Below are 14634 nucleotides of genomic sequence, written 5' to 3'. Positions count from 1 at the left end.
AACTGACTTGCCTAGTTAAATAAATAAAAAAAGAACATTCACTAATATTCTCCCTCTATCTCGCTCCCAACAGTCATGACATGCCCTTATCCCAGTGAGCTGAGAAATGGTGAGGTGTCTCCTGGTCTATTGCGGTATGTTGTTGGGGACCAGACCACTTATGAATGCCATGACGGTTACGTTTTCGCCGGCTCCGCCTCCAGAGTCTGCCAGAGTAATGGGAAGTGGAGTGGTGACACGCCTATCTGTGATCATGGCTGTAAGTGAAAAGATCTCTTTGGTCCAAACTCTTACAAATCCCTTTACCAACCCCCAGAGATCCTGAAAGGCCCTGTGCAGTCAAAAACATTTTCCTGTCTTTTATGTATATTTCCACACTATTATGTTGGAATAACACTGTGAAAATGATGATTATGCCCTTTTAGTGTAATTGTTGATTGACAAAACCACCTGATATTTCTGCCTGTTTTGGTGGGATGGAGTTTTGGCCTTCCATGGTGACATCACCATGTGGTAAATTACTTAATAGACCAATAAGAAAGAGAGTTCCAAACCTCTCTGCCAATAACAACACATTTTTTGTTTCCCCCTCCCCACTCAGGCCACTGCCAGACAGTCCTAGCAAAATTCTTGCTTGAGAAATTGGTCTTTGCTAAGAAGCTATTTTTGTTTCTTTTTGACCATTTCAATTGAAAACAATCACAGTAAGGTACTTAATTGTTACAGAGAAATGACTTGTAATGAGATAAAAATGGCTGCATCGGGCCTTTAAGGGTTGATTAGGTCATGAGGACTGTAAGACATAGGGGACGTCTGCATCTCAGATGTAGAGCTGACTGTGTTCCAAATGGCACAGAGCATTAGTCTATTGGAATAACGTGTTTTCTAAAGGTAAAGTTTTTGTATATAAAGGTAATTCTTCCGGTCCATTGTTTCCTTATCTTACTCCACCTTATCCCACACCCTAGCTGGACATTGCCGTGACCCTGGCGTTCCCCCGGGGGCCAAGCGCAATGGAAATATGCTTGATATAGGTGACCGGGTGACCTATGAATGTTCTTTAGGACTGATGCTGCTGGGATCGAAGGAGCGGATATGCCTGGAGGGTGGAGACTGGTCAGGAACTGAGCCTGTCTGTTACAGTGAGGAACCATAAACCCATCCCTCACATTGTCAATAAATCCATGTAACACATAATACACAGATGCAGTTAGAAGCAGTTAAACTAGATACGTACAGTTTGAACATTTACATTTTACAGGTAAAAACTACTATGACACCCCAGAGGAGGTGTCCAAGTACTTCTCTACATCCCTCGAGAATCGTCTGGCCATATCTGGCCTGGATGACAATAGTGAGTTGCCAAGACCCATATGTAGTGAATGACATTGTTCCTCTTTTTGTTTTGTTTTATACACCCCGTGCTACATTTTCTTTGCTTTGAAATCTGAACCATGCGAATTGAATATTGTCTTACAGCTGATGGGCAGCAAGTACAAAGGTCCATCCAGATGAGGCAGGGAGGCAAGCTCCACATCTACATTGCTCTGGATAATTCAGGGAGCATAAGCAGAGATAATTTTACTGTGGCCAAAAACTGCGTTACAGCACTCATCAACCAGGTACAGTATTACTAGTATTAAGACAAACAGACAGCTCAGATCTGTTGTACAATCTTTACAATACATTTAGGGCCCTATTCAGACTTGAGGAAAGTTTACTTAACATGGATTTAAGTAATACGATGTTGACTTGAGTCCATGTTTTATTGACTCATGTCCATGTTAAGTCTACTTATCTCAAGTCTGATTAAGGCCCTTAGTAATATATAATAATATATGCCATTTAGCAGACGCTTTTATCCAAAGCGACTTAGTCATGCGTGCAATACTTTACTTTCAAGTAACACAATTGCAGTACAAATGATCAGTTATTTGTTTTGATATCAAGAAATTTTTGTTTTGTTATGCTTTGGTTGTGTTTCTTTTCTCTCACACTTCCTCCTCTCCATTTTTGACTGGGCAGATATCTTTTTTTGAAGTCATCCCAAGGTACGGAATTCTGAGCTTTGCTTCTGAGGTCAATGAGATTGTTGATATCTTCTCTCCTTCCTCACACTCAGACATGGTTTTACAGAACTTAAGTAATGTCACCTATGGTAAGAACACGGTTTTTATTATTTGACCATCACAATCTACAGTATGTAAATAAATGATGTATTATTGTTAGTTTTTTTCCCTTTTATGTCTGACTGGCAAACATGTTGGTGGCAATACATAGTTCTCAGAGTAAGATTTCCTCCTTCAACAGGTAAATTAAATGGTACTGGAAGTAACCTCTCAAAGGTGTTTAAAAAAATCCTTGAAAAGATGGCTGTCTTTAAGGAACGAAATGAGCTTGAAGACACACAGCAGGCCATTATTATGTTTACAGATGGTAATGTTGTTGTGTGTGTGTGTATTTGGTTTTACTATCCTTGTGGGGAACATAAGTCCTCACAGTTAGTGTGGACATTTCCCGGTCCCCACAAGGGAAAAGGATATTTTAGGTTTAGGTGTTAGGTTTAGGGTTACAATTAGGGTTAGGTGTTAGGTATTTGGGGTTAGGTTTAGGGTTAAGGAAAATAGGATTTTGAATGGGAATCAATTGTTTGGTCCCCACAAGGAAAGTAAAACAAATGTGTGTGTGCGTGTGCGTGCACCAGTCAAAGTTTGGACACACCTACACATTCAAGGCTTTTTATTTTTTTCCTACATCATAGAATAATAGTGAAGACATCAAAACTATGAAATAACACATATGGAATCATGTAGTAACCAATCAAGTGTTAAACAAATCAAAATATATTTTATATTTTATATTTTTCAAAGTAGCCACCCTTTGCCTTGATGACAGCTTTGCACACTCTTGGCCTTCTTTCAACCAGCTTCATGATGTAGTCACCTGGAATGCATTTCTATTAACAGGTGTGCCTTGTTAAAAGTTAATTTGTGGAAATTATTTCCTTCTTAATGTGTTTGAGCCAATCAGTTGTGTTGTGACAAGGTAAGGGTGGTATACAGAAGATAGCCCTATTTGGTAAAATACCAAGTCCATATTATGGCAAGAACAGCTCAAATAAGCAAGAGAAACAAGAGTCCATCATTACTTTAAGACATGAAGGTCACTCAATACGGAAAATTTCAAGGACTTTGAAAGTTTCTTCAAGTGCAGTCGCAAAAACGCTATGATGAAACTGGCTCTCATGAGGACCGCCATAGGAAAGGAAGACCCAGAGTTACCTCTGCTGCGGAGGATAAGTTCATTAGGGTTTCCAGCCTCAGAAATTGCAGCCCAAATAAATGCTTCACAGAGTTCAAGTAACAGACACATCTCAACATCAACTGTTCAGAGGACACTGTGTGAATCAGGCCTTCATGCTCGAATTGCTGCAAAGAAACCACTACTAAAGGACACCATTAAGAAGAGACTTATCATTTGTTTTTTCAACAATGACCCAACACACCTACAGGTGTAATTGCTGTAAGGGCTATTTGACCAAGAAGGAGAGTGATGGAGTGCTATATCAGATGACTTGGCCTCCAATCACACGACCTCAACCCAATTGAGATGGTTTGGGATGAGTTGGACCGCAGAGTGAAGGAAAAGCAACCAACAAGTGCTCAGCATATGTGGGAACTCATTCCTGGAAAAGCATTCCAGGTGAAGCTGGTTGAGAGAATGCCAAGAGTGTGCAAAGCTGCCATCAAGGCAAATGGGGGCTGCTTTGAAGAATCTCAAATCTCAAATATATTTTTATTTAACACTTTATGATTACTACATAATTCCATATGTGTTTCATAGTTTTGATGTCTTCACTATTATTTTACAATGTAGAAAATAGAAAAAATAAAGAAAAACCCTTGAATGAGTAGGTGTGTCCAAATTTTTGACTGGTACTGCATGTGTGAATGTACAGTGGGGAGAACAAGTATTTGATACACTGCCGATTTTGCAGGTTTTCCTACTTACAAAGCATGTAGAGGTCTGTAATTTTTATCGTAGGTACACTTCAACTGTGAGAGCCGGAATCTAAAACAAAAATCCAGAAAATCCCATTGTATGATTTTTAAGTAATTAATTTGCATTTTATTGCATGACATAAGTTTTTGATACATCAGAAACCTTAATATTTGGTACAGAAACCTTTGTTTGCAATTTCAGAGATCATACGTTTCCTGTAGTTCTTGACCAGGTTTGCACACACTACAGCAGGGATTTTGGCCCACTCCTCCATACAGACCTTCTCCAGATCCTTCAGGTTTCGGGGCTGTCGCTGGGCAATACGGACTTTCAGCTCCCTCCAAAGATTTTCTTTTGGGTTCAGGTCTGGAGACTGGCTAGGCCACTCCAGGACCTTGAGATGCTTCTTACGGAGCCACTCCTTAGTTGCCCTGGCTGTGTGTTTCGTGTTCTATGTCATGCTGGAAGACCCAGCCACGACCCATCTTCAATGCTCTTACTGAGGGAAGGAGGTTGTTGGCCAAGGTCTTGCGATACATGGCCCCATCCATCCTCCCCTCAATACGGTGCAGTCGTCCTGTCCCCTTTGCAGAAAAGCATCCCCAAAGAATGATGTTTCCACTTCCATGCTTCACGGTTGGGATGGTGTTCTTGGGGTTGTACTCATCCTTCTTCTTCCTCCAAACACGGCGAATGGAGTTTAGACCAAAAAGCTCTATTTTTGCTTCATCAGACCACATGACCTTCTCCCATTCCTCCTCTGGATCATCCAGATGGTCATTGGCAAACTTCAGATGGGCCTGGACATGCGCTGGCTTGAGCAGGGGGACCTTGCGTGCGCTGCAGGATTTTAATCCATGGCGGCGTAGTGTGTTACTAATGGTTTTCTTTGAGACTGTGGTCTCAAAGAAAATTTCTTGTCATGCAATAAAATGCAAATTAATTACTTAAAAATCATACAATGTGATTTTCTGGATTTTTGTTTTAGATTCCGTCTCTCACAGTTGAAGTGTACCTATGATAAAAATTACAGACCTCTACATGCTTTGTAAGTAGGAAAACCTGCAAAATCGGCAGTGTATCAAATACTTGTTCTCCCCACTGTATAATACAATTCAAGGTAGATTTAATGTATTTAATTCTCGCCATTCCTGCAGGCAAGACTAACATGGGGGGAAGTGCAGAGCCCACTGTTATCAGGATTAGGAACCTGATGGAAGAAATACATGGCAAAGACTGGCAGAAATATCTGGGTAAGATCAACTGCTGAACACTCTTGTTATAAATGTGCTCTTTTCACCTTATGTAGCCCCGCCCACTTGACCCAGTTCTTGATTGAACGCTTTTGTCTTTCAAACAAGCAAAACCAAACAAGTAAAACCATTGTTACGGTGCCTTCAGAAAGTATTCACACCGCTTGACTTTTTCCCCATTTTGTTGTTATTACAAAGTGGGATTATCTATGGATTGAATTGTAATTTTTTGGTCAACAATCTACACAAAATACTCTTGTCATGAAAAATAATAAGAATATATCTTGATTAGATAAGTATTCAACACCCTGACTCAATACATGTTAGAATCACCTTTGGCAGTGATTACAGCTGTGAGACTTTCTGGGTAAGTCTTTCCACACCGGGATTGTGCAAAATTTTCCCATTATTCTTTTCAAAATTCTTCAAGCTCTGTCAAATTGGTTGTTGTTCATTGCTAGACAACTATTTTCAGGTCTTGCCATAGACTTTCAAGCAGATTTAAGTCAAAACTGTAACTCGACCAAAACTAAGTCGAACGTTCACTGTCTTCTTGGTAAGCAACTCCAGTGTAGAGTTGGGCTTGGGTTTTAGGTTATTGTCCTGCTGAAAGCTGAATTCATCTCCCAGTGTCTACTGGAAAGCAGACGGAACCAGATTTTCCTCTAGGATTTTTCCAGCGTTTAGCTCCATGGTTTGTTTTTTTAATCCTGAAAAACACCCCAGGCCTTAACGGTTGCAAGCATACCCATCACATGATGCAGCCACCACTATGCTTGAAAATATGGAGAGTGGTACTCATTAATGTGTTGTATTGGATTTTCCCTAAACATACACTTTGCTTTCAGGACAGAAAGTTAATTGCTTTGCCACATTTTTTGCACTATTACTTTAATGCCTTGTTGCAAACAGGATGCATGTTTTGGAATATTTCTTAAGATAGTTATCTGCATTGCATGCGTCTCAATCACCCGCATCCGGCTATGTCACACTTCCACATCTGCGGTGAAAGGTGACAGAGAAAGAGGGTGTTTGTCAGACCATGAGTCATCCCAAAAATCGGTCTTCTCACAAAATCTGTATCGTGACCGCTCTCTTGAACGATGGGACTCTCACGAACACGATGGTGTTCTCCGTGTTCGCCTTCAAGCTACTCGTCTGAAGTCGGTACAGCCAATTTGCTAACTTCTGTCTGTATTGTAATATGAGCAAAGGTGAGACTCTCACAAACGTGTGGGTTTTTTGCTCTAAGACACCCACAGGCCTCACAAGACTTGTCTTAAAGTCCCCTGGTACCAGTTGAATGGAAATACAGTGCCTTCGGAAATTATTCAAACAGCTTAATTTTTTCCATATTTTGTTACAGCCTTATTCTTAAATGAATTACATCTTTTTTTCAGCAGTCTACAATACCCCATAATGACGAAGCGAAAACAGGTTTTTAGATTTTTTTGAAAATGTATAAAAAAAGAAAAAAGAAATACCTTTACATAAGTATTCAGACCCTTTGCTATGAGACTCGAAATTAAGCTCAGGTGCATCCTGTTTCCATTGATCATCATTGACTGGTGTCAACCTGTGGTATATTCAATTGATTGGACATGATTTGGAAAGGCACACACCTGTCTAATATAAGGTCCAGTGGTGGAAAAACAACCTAATTGTCATACTTGAGTAAAAGTAAAGATACCTTAATAGAAAATGACTCAAGTAAAAGTGAAAGTCACCCAGTAAAATCCTACTTGAGTAAAAGTTAAGTATTTAAAAAAAATATGCTTAAGTATCAAAATCATTTCAAATTACTTATATTAAGCAAACCAGACGGCACGTTTTTCTTGTTTTTTTCATTTACAGATAATCAGGGGCACACTCAGACATGATTTACAAACAAAGCATTTGTGTTTAGTGTGTCTGCTAGATCAGAGGCTGTAGGGTTGACCAGGGATGTTCTCTTTAAGTGTCTGAATTAGACCATTTTCCTGTCCACCTAAGTATTCAAAATGTAACGTGTACTTTTGGGTGTCAGGGAAAATGTATGGAGTAAAAAGTACATTATTTTCTTTAGTAATGTAGTGGAGTAAAAGTGAAAGTTGTCAGAAATATAAATAGTAAAATAAAATACAGATACCCCCCAAAAAACGACTTAAGTAGTACTTTAAAGTATTTTTACTTAAGTACTTTACACCACTGATAAGGTACTACAGTTAGTTGACAGTGCATATCAGAGCAAAAACCAAACCACGAGGTCGAAGGAATTGTCCGTAGAGCTCCGAGACAAGACTGTGTCGAGGCACAGATCTGGGGAAGGGTACCAAAAAATGTTACCAAGAACACAGTGGCCTCAATCATTCTTAAATGGAAGACGTTTGGAACCACCAAGACTCTCCCTAGATCTGGCCGCCTGGCCAAACTGAGCAATCGGGGGAGAAGGGCCTTAGTCAGGGAGGTGACCAAGGGCCGTAGTCAGGGAGGTGACCAAGGGCCGTAGTCAGGGAGGTGACCAAGGGCCGTAGTCAGGGAGGTGACCAAGGGCCTTAGTCAGGGAGGTGACCAAGAACCAGATGGTCACTTTGACAGAGCTCCAGAGTTCCTCTGTGGATATGGAAGGACAACCATCTCTGCAGTACTCCACCAATCAGGCCTTTATGGTAGAGTGGCCAGTCGGAAGCCACTCCTCAGTAAAAGGCACATGACAGCCTGCTTGGAGTTTGCCAAAAGACCACATTTTTAAAAATGTAATTTCATTTATTAAGTAGGCAAGTCAGTTAAGAACAAATTCTTATTTACAATGTCGACCTACCAGGGAACAGTGGGTTAACTGCCTTATTCAGGGGCAGAACCACAGATTTTTACCTTGTCAGCTCGGGGATTCGATCCAGCAACCTTTCAGTTACTGGCCCAACGCTCCAACGAGTAGGCTACCTGCCGCCCCTAGATAAATACTCTCAGACCATGAGATACATTCTCTTTGAACTATTTGGCCTGAATGCCAAGCGTCACGTCGGGAGGAAACCTGGCACCATCCCTTCAGTCAAGCATGGTGGTGGCAGCATCATGCTGTGAGGATGTTTTTCAGGGGCAGAGACTGAGAGACTTGTCAGGATCGAGGGAAAGATGAACGTAGCAATGTACAGAGAGATCCTTGATGAAATCCTGCTCCAGAGCGCTCAGGACCTCAGACTGGGGCAAAGGTTCACCTTCCAACAGGACAACAACAAGTCTCTGAATGTCCTTGAGTGGCCCAGCCAGAGCTCAGACTTGAACCCGATCAAACATCTCTGGAGAGACCTGAAAATAGCTGTGTAGCAACAATCCCCATCCAACCTGACAGGGCTTGAGAGGATCTGCAGAGAAGAATGGGAGAAACTCGCCAAATACAGGTGTGCCAAGCTTGCTTTGTCATTATCGGGTATTGTGTATAGATTGGTAAGGACAAAAAAACAACAATACATTTTAGAATAAGGCTGTAATGTGGAAAAAGTCAAGGGGTCTTTATACTTAACGAATGCAATGTAAACTCAGCAAAAAATAAACTTCTCTTTTTCAGGACCCTGTCTTTCAATGATAATTCGTAAAAATCCAAGTAACTTCACAGATCTTCATTGTAAATGGTTTAAACACTGTTTCCCATGCTTGTTCAATGAACCATAAACAATTAATGAACAGGCACCTGTGGAACGGTCGTTAAAACACTAGCAGCTTACAGACGGTAGGCAATTAAAGTCACAGTTATGAAAACTTAGGACACTAAAGAGGCCTTTCTACTGACTCTGAAAAACACCAAAAGAAAGATGCCCAGGGTCCCTGCTCGTCTCCGTGAACGTGCCTTGGGCATGCTGCAAGGAGGCATGAGGAGTGCAGATGTGGCCAGGGCAATAGATTGCAATTTCCATACTGTGAGACGCCTAAGACAGCGCTACAGGGAGGACGGACAGCTGATCGTCCTCGCAGTGGCAGACCACGTGTAACAACACCTACACAGGATCGGTACATCTGAACATCACACCTGCGGGACAGGTACAGGATGGCAACAACAACTGCCCGAGTTACACCAGGAACGCACAATCCCTCCATCAGTGCTCACACTGTCCGCAATAGGCTGAGAGAGGCTGGACTGAGGGCTTGTAGGCCTGTTGTAAGGCAGGTCCTCACCAGACATCACCAGCAACAACGTCGCCTATGGGCACAAACCCATCGTCGCTGGACCAGACAGGACTGGCAAGAAGTGCTCTTCACTGACGAGTCGCGGTTTTGTGTCACCAGGGGTGATGGTCGGATTCACGTTTATCGTCGAAGGAATGAGCGTTACACCGAGGCCTGTACTCTGGAGAGGGATCGATTTGGAGGTGGAGGGTCCGTCATGGTCTGGGGCGGTGTGTCACAGCATCATAGGACTGAACTTGTTATTGCAGGTAATCTTAACGCTGTGCATTACAGGGAAGACATCCTCCTCCCTCATGTGGTACCCTTCCTGCAGGCTCATCCTGACATGACCCTCCAGCATGACAATGCCACCAACCATACTGCTTGTTCTGTGTGTGATTTCCTGCAAGACAGGAATGTCAGTGTTCTGCCATTGCCAGCGAAGAGCCTGGATGTCAATCCCATTGAGCACATCTGGGACCTGTTGGATCAGAGGGCTAGGGCCAGGGCCATTCCCCCCAGAAATGTCCYGGAACTTGCAGGTGCCTTGGTGGAAGAGTGGGGTAACATCTCACAGCAAGAACTGGCAAATCTGGTGCAGTCCATGAGTAGGAGATGCACTGCAGTACTTAATGCAGCTGGTGGCCACACCAGCTATTAACCTGCCCAGGGACTGCGGTTGAAAATTAGCCGGCTGGCTAAAACCGGCACTTTTACTGAAACGTTGATTAATGTGCACTGTCCCTGTAAAAATAAAAATAAACTCAAACTCAAACACCAGATACTGACTGTTACTTTTGATTTTGATCCCCCCCTTTGTTCAAGGACACATTATTCAATTTCTGTTAGTCACATGTCTGTGGAACTTGTTCAGTTTAAGTCTCAGTTGTTGAATCTTGTTATGTTCATACAAATATTTACACATGTTAAGTTTGCTGAAAATAAACGCAGTTGACAGTGAGAGGATGTTTATTTTTTTGCTGAGTGTATATATATATATGGAGTGCCGAAACAAGAGGTTAAATAAAGGTAAAAAAATATAAAAGTTACCTGATCTTTCTTATATCTCTCACATATACACCACCGGTCAAAAGTTTGGGGTCACTTAGAAATGTCCATGTTTTTGTCCGTTAAAATAACAGCAAATTGATCAGAAATACAGTGTAGACATGGTTAATGTTGTTAATGACTATTGTAGCTGTAAACGGCTGATTTTTAATGGAATATCTACAGAGGCGTACAAATGCCCATTATCAGCAACCATCACTCCTTTGTTCCAATGGCACGTTGTGTTAGCTAATTATTATTATGATATATTTTTTTGATTGAACCTTTATTTAACTAGGCAAGTCAGTTAAGAACAAAATCTTATTTACAATGACGGCCTACACCGGCCAAACTCAGACGACGCTGGGCCAATTGTGCACCGCCCTATGAGACTCCCAATCACGGCACGTCTGGGACCTGTTTGTGATACAGTCTGGATTCGAACCAAGTTGTGTGTAGTGACGCCTCTAGCTGAGATGCAGTGCCTTAGACCACTGCGCCAATTGGGAGCCCAAGAGCCTAATCCAAGCTTATCATTTTAAAAGGCTAATTGATCATTAGAAAACCCTTTTGCAATTATGTTAGCACAGCTGAAAACTGTGTCCTGATTAAAGAAGCAATAAAGCGGACCTTTCGACTAGTTGAGTATTTGGAGCATCAGCATTTGTGGGTTCGATTACAGGCTCAAAATGGCTAGAAACAAAGAACTTTCTTCTGAAACTCGTCAGTCTATTCTTGTTCTGAGAAATGAAGGCTATTTAGTGAGTTAGTGAGGGAGATATAAGTCTCCAACTTCAGTGATTTTTGCAATTCGTTAGAGTCATTGGCAGCAGAGAACTGGAAGGAAAGGCGGCCAAAGGAGGTGTTGGCTTTGGGGATGACTAGCGAAATATACCTGCTAGAGCGCCTGCTATGGATGGATGTTGCTATGGTGACCAGTGAGCTAAGGCGGAGCTTTACCTAGAAAAGACTTATAGATAACCTGGAGCCAGTGGGTTTGGCGACGAATATGTAGCGAGGACCAGCCAACGAGAGCATACAGGTCGCAGTGTTGGGTAGTATATTGGGCTTTGGTGACAAAACGGATGGCACTGTGATAGACTGCATCCAATTTGCTGAGTAGAGTGTTGGAGGCTATTTTGTAAATTACATCGCCGAAGTCGAGGATCGGTAGGATAGTCACTTTTACGAGGGTATGTTTGGCAGCATGAGTGAAGGAGGCTTTGTTGCGAAATAGTAAGCAAATTCTAGATTTAACTTTGGATTGGAAATACTTAATGTGAGTCTGGAAGGAGAGTTTACAGTCTAGCCAGACACCTAGGTATTTATCGTTGTCCGCATATTCAGAACCGTCTAGAGTAGTGATGCTAGTCGGGCGGGCGGGTGCGGGCAGCGATCGGTTGAAGTTCATGCATTTAGTTTTTCTAGCATTTAAGAGCAGTTTGAGGCCACGGAAGGAATGTTGTATGGCGTTGAAGCTTGTTTGGAGGTTTGCTAACACAGTGTCCATAGAAGGGCTGTATACCGAATGGCGTCATCTGCGTATTGGTGGATCAAAGAATCACCCGCAGCAAGAGCGACATCATTGATATATACAGAGAAAAGAGTTGGCCCGAGAATTGATCCCTGTGGCACCAGAGGTCTGGACAACAGGCCCTCCGATTTGACACACTGAACTGTATCTGAGAAGTAGTTAGTCAACCAGGCGAGGCAGTCATTTGAAAAACCAAGGCTGTTGAGTCTGCCGATAAGAATACGGTGATTGACAGAGTCGAAAGTCTTGGCCAGGTCGATGAAGACGGTTTCACAGTACTATCTTTTATCGATGGCGGTTATGATATCGTTTAGGATCTTGAGCGTGGCTGAGGTGCACCCGTGACCAGCTTGGAAGCCAGATTGCATAGCAGAGAAGGAACGATGGGATTCGAAATGGTCGGTGATCTGTTTTGTTCACTTGGCTTTCGAAGACTTTAGAAAGGCAGGGCAGGATGGATATAGGTCTGTAACAGTTTGGGTCTAGAATGAATCCCCCTTTGAAGAGGGGAGGTGACTGCGGCCGCTTTCCAATCTTTAGGAATCTCAGTTGCTGCGGGGGGTGCAGAGCTGTTGGCCGGGGTTGGGGTAGCCAGGTGGAAGGCATGGCCAGCCGTAGAGAAATGCTTATTGAAATTCTCGATTATCTTTATATACTTGATTTATACTTGATGTGGAATAGATTTCCATGTAGTCATGGCTCTATTTAGTACTGTGCACCTTCCATAGTCTGTTCTGGACTTGGGGACTGTGAAGAGACCTCTTGTGGCATGTTTTGTGGGGTATGCATGGGTGTCCGAGCTGTGTGCCAGTAGTTCAAACAGACAGCTCGGTGCATTCAACATGTCAATACCTCTCATAAATTCAAGCAGTGAGGAAGTCACTCTCTCCTCCACTTGAGCCAGGAGAGATTGACATGCATATTATTAATATTAGCTCTCTGTGTACTTCCAAGGGCCAGCCGTGCTCCCCTGTTCTGAACTAATTGCAATTTTCCAAAGTCCTTTTCTGTGTCACCTGACCACACGACTGAACAGTAGTCTAGGTGCGTCAAAACTAGGGCCTGTAGGACCTGCCTTGTTGACAGTGCTGTCAAGTTGGTAGAGCAGCATCTTATCATGGAAAAACTCCCCATTTTAGCTATTGTTGTATCAATCTGTTTTGACAATGACCGTTTAAAATCAAGGGTAACTCCAAGGAGTTTAGTCACCTGAACTTGCTCGATTTCCACATTATTCATTATGAGATGTAGTTTAGGGTTTAGTGAATGATTTGTCCCAAATACAATGCTTTTAGATTTAGAAATATTTAGGACTAACTTATGCCTTGCCACCCACTCTGAAACTAACTGCAACTCTTTGTGTAGTGTTGCAGTCATTTCAGTCGCTGTAGTAGCTGACGTGTATAGTGTTGAGTCATCCACATACATAGACACTTTCCTCAAAGCCAGTGGCAATTCATTAGTAAAGATTGAAAAAAGTAATGGGCCTTGGGGAATTCCTGATTGTACCTGGATTATGTTTGAGAGGCTTGCGTTAAAAAAAAACTCTGTGTTCTGTTAGACAGGTAACTCTTTATCCACAATATAACAGGGGGTGTAAAGCCATAACGCATCAGTTTTGCCAGCAGCAGACTATGATCGATGATGTCAAAGGCCGCACTGAAGTCTAACAAAACAGCCCCACATGCTTTTTATCATCAATTTCTTTCAGCCAATCATCAGTCATTTGTGTAAGTGCTGTGCTTGTTGAATGTCTTTCTCTATAAGCATACTGAAAGTTTGTTGTCAATTGTGTATAGCTACGTTTGCTAGCTAGTTAGCAGGAAAATCTCCTCAACAAACTGCACTTTCAATTTAGGTGTCTACAATCTCATTATGTTCAATCTGTAGATCGATGTGCCTCACAGAGTGGAGTCTGACATTCACATCGGCACCATACAATGCACCCTGGACTGAAGAGACAGACAAATAGGAGAAATGTGTTTGACCCTCTGTTAAATTACAAATTTCTCGAGGTAGGAATATGATCAGTGGCTCATTTGAGCGAAGACAACCTCCCGAGTTATGGCATCGGCCAGTATTAAAATTTGACATGATGAGAGATGTTTTTGTGATCTAAAAGTTGTATTCCTATTAACTTCCAGTGTAGTGAGAGCAACTTTTCATAATGCTACATCATACAGGCCGAATTTCTGCCTGCTTGAAATAACTCAGATGCACATGAAAACATGAAAAGGCCCAGGGAATCGATAGAACACCACTCAGAGATGCACAAAAAACAATATAACATTCAAAATGGGGGAATGTTTTCTTTATGACACTGCTCAGACAAACTCTGAGCCAGGAGTAAAATCCTCTCATAAAAGTTTATCTCATCTGGTAATCTCTACAGTTTGAGGTACTGAAAAGATAGTGATGATGCTCAATGACATTGTTGCAAATAATGGGGAATAACCAATTGCGATGAGGCATTGCCAGCTGTGAACTCTATAGCATGCTTCAGACAACCACAGTGACTGTCACTGTACAGTAATCCCTCGTTTATCGCGGGGGTTACGTTCCGAAAATGACCCGCGATAAGTGAAATCCGCGAAATAGAAAACTTTTTTTTTTTTTACAATTAGCAACTATTACATGTATACAAATACAGTGACT

General features: G+C 42.1%; 1 protein-coding gene across 2 annotated transcripts in view; it reads left to right on the top strand.

Moving 5' to 3' along the window:
* The window catches only part of LOC111956628 (complement factor B), a 37227-nt gene that overhangs the window by 6765 nt on the left and 15828 nt on the right, over window positions 1–14634 (top strand). For both annotated transcript variants that reach the window (XM_023977137.2, XM_023977138.2), the window contains exons 3-9: window positions 74–259; window positions 969–1142; window positions 1262–1354; window positions 1480–1622; window positions 2026–2158; window positions 2311–2436; window positions 5160–5255. In XM_023977137.2, coding sequence (XP_023832905.1) covers window positions 74–259; window positions 969–1142; window positions 1262–1354; window positions 1480–1622; window positions 2026–2158; window positions 2311–2436; window positions 5160–5255 — 951 coding nt within the window. The remainder of the gene's footprint in view (window positions 1–73; window positions 260–968; window positions 1143–1261; window positions 1355–1479; window positions 1623–2025; window positions 2159–2310; window positions 2437–5159; window positions 5256–14634) is intronic.

Source organism: Salvelinus sp. IW2-2015, linkage group LG32 (genome assembly GCF_002910315.2).
Source record: "Salvelinus sp. IW2-2015 linkage group LG32, ASM291031v2, whole genome shotgun sequence".
Lineage (NCBI taxonomy): Eukaryota > Metazoa > Chordata > Actinopteri > Salmoniformes > Salmonidae > Salvelinus > Salvelinus sp. IW2-2015.
The sequence above is the reverse complement of the archived record's forward strand: the minus strand, read 5'-3'. Positions and strand labels throughout refer to the sequence as shown.